Consider the following 1698-nt stretch of genomic DNA (forward strand, 5'->3'; position numbering starts at 1 on the left):
CTGGAGTTACCCAAGCAACCTCCCGCCCGCCTGCCCTCCCCGTGACCGGGTTAGGGGGAATGACCGGGAGTCTCGGGTGAGGGGTGCTCGGCCCTGCCCTGGGGATTTCGGTGCGACGGAGGGGTTAGTTTTGTCTTTGAGGAGTTTTTAAAGAATAATTTATTGTTGAAAGTGTTACATATGTCCCCTTCCCCCGCACCCGCCTTGACTCCTTCGAGCCCGCCCCGCCCAGGCCTTCCCACGCTATGTCTGTGCCCGTGACTTAATGCGTATATACACACAAGGTCTTTGGTTGCTCTCTTCCCACGAGGAGCATTTTGGCGAGGGCTTCCCTCTGCCTCGGAGCTTGAGGGATTGGGACCTTCCTTAAAGGGCCGCGTTCCGGGAGTTTGGTTCAGTCTCGGGCCAAGGGAGGGTTATGTCCTGTCCGGGGCGATGGGGTGTATGGGCCCTGCCCTCCCCAAGGCGAGGCAGGGATGGCCCTTGGTCTTGTTCCTGGAGACCTGGGAGGAGGAACAGGCTGCGTCTGGGGGAGCCAGGGTGCGGGTGGCCCGGGGCCCATTGCTGCGCGTTCACCCGATTCTCCTTGCAGCGGGCAGTGAGCTCAGGCAGCAGCCAGCGGGATGGAGCACTACCGCAAAGCCGGCTCCGTGGACCTCCCGGCGCCATCCCCGATGCCCCAGCTCCCTCCGGACACCCTGGAGATGCGGGTCCGAGATGGCAGCAAAATCCGCAACCTGCTGGGGCTGGTGCTGGGCCGTTTGGAGGGCGGCAGCACAAGACACGTGGTGTTCTCGGGTTCTGGCCGGGCCGCAGGGAAGGCTGTCAGCTGTGCCGAGATTGTCAAGCGGCGGGTACCAGGCCTGCACCAGCTGACCAAGCTGCGCTTCCTGCAGACTGAGGACAGCTGGGTACCAGCCTCACCGGACACAGGCCTAGACCCCCTCACAGTGCGCCGACACGTGCCTGCCGTGTGGGTACTGCTCAGCCGGGACCCCCTGGACCCCAATGAAAGTGGCTACCAGCCCCCAGGGGCACCCCCTGGCCTGGGCCCCACGCCTAGCTCCAGCTGTGGCCCCCGCCCCCGAAGGAGGGCTCGAGACACGCGGTCCTGAAGACCAGCTGAGCAGGCTGTTCTCCAAGCCTCAATGTCTAGGGTGGCTGTGCCTTCTCCGGAAGCCTCTACAGCTGCTCAACATCCCCAGCAAGACGAGTCCATAGCAGTGGGCCTCCCTGTGCTGATCCCCCTTCCCTCTGGCGGATGCAAGGGGCTGCTACAAACAGTGACAGGTGGGGGCTCTCAGCTGGGCTCTGGCTGCTGAAGAAGGGCTTACTCTGCCCTCCATCCGCAGCGCCTCTGACCTGCCTGCAGACAGGTCCAGGGAGGGCGTTAGGAAATAAAAGGTCTGCCGTTTGTCTGTCTGATGAGCCGCCCTCTGCTTGGTCCGCTATGTGGAAATGGGGTTAAGGGGGAGGGGGTCTCTGCCCTTGTCCCTCAGGAGCTCAGAAGCTGGAGACAGGAAGGGTAGGCTCAGGCTATTGCTGGGAGGATCGTTGTTAACAAGCCTCAAACAGAACCTGGCTGACTATATCTAGATCCCTGGGTGGGTCTACTGTGTGCTTTGGGCTGGTTTAAGGACTCTGCCAGCGCAGACATTTTTCTCCGTTTGTGGCATATAATAGTGGTTATGATTATGG

General features: G+C 61.6%; 1 protein-coding gene across 1 annotated transcript; it reads left to right on the top strand.

Moving 5' to 3' along the window:
- Positions 1–6: 6 nt before the first annotated feature.
- On the top strand, positions 7–1423 carry RPP25L (ribonuclease P/MRP 25kDa subunit-like). Its single transcript, XM_006758556.2, has 2 exons — positions 7–123; positions 593–1423. Exon 2 carries the CDS (start codon positions 624–626, stop codon positions 1113–1115), a length of 492 nt encoding a protein of 163 aa, XP_006758619.1. The 5' UTR covers positions 7–123; positions 593–623; the 3' UTR covers positions 1116–1423.
- The last annotated feature ends 275 nt before the right edge of the window (positions 1424–1698 follow it).

Source organism: Myotis davidii, unplaced genomic scaffold (assembly GCF_000327345.1).
Source record: "Myotis davidii unplaced genomic scaffold, ASM32734v1 scaffold534, whole genome shotgun sequence".
NCBI classification, from domain to species: domain Eukaryota; kingdom Metazoa; phylum Chordata; class Mammalia; order Chiroptera; family Vespertilionidae; genus Myotis; species Myotis davidii.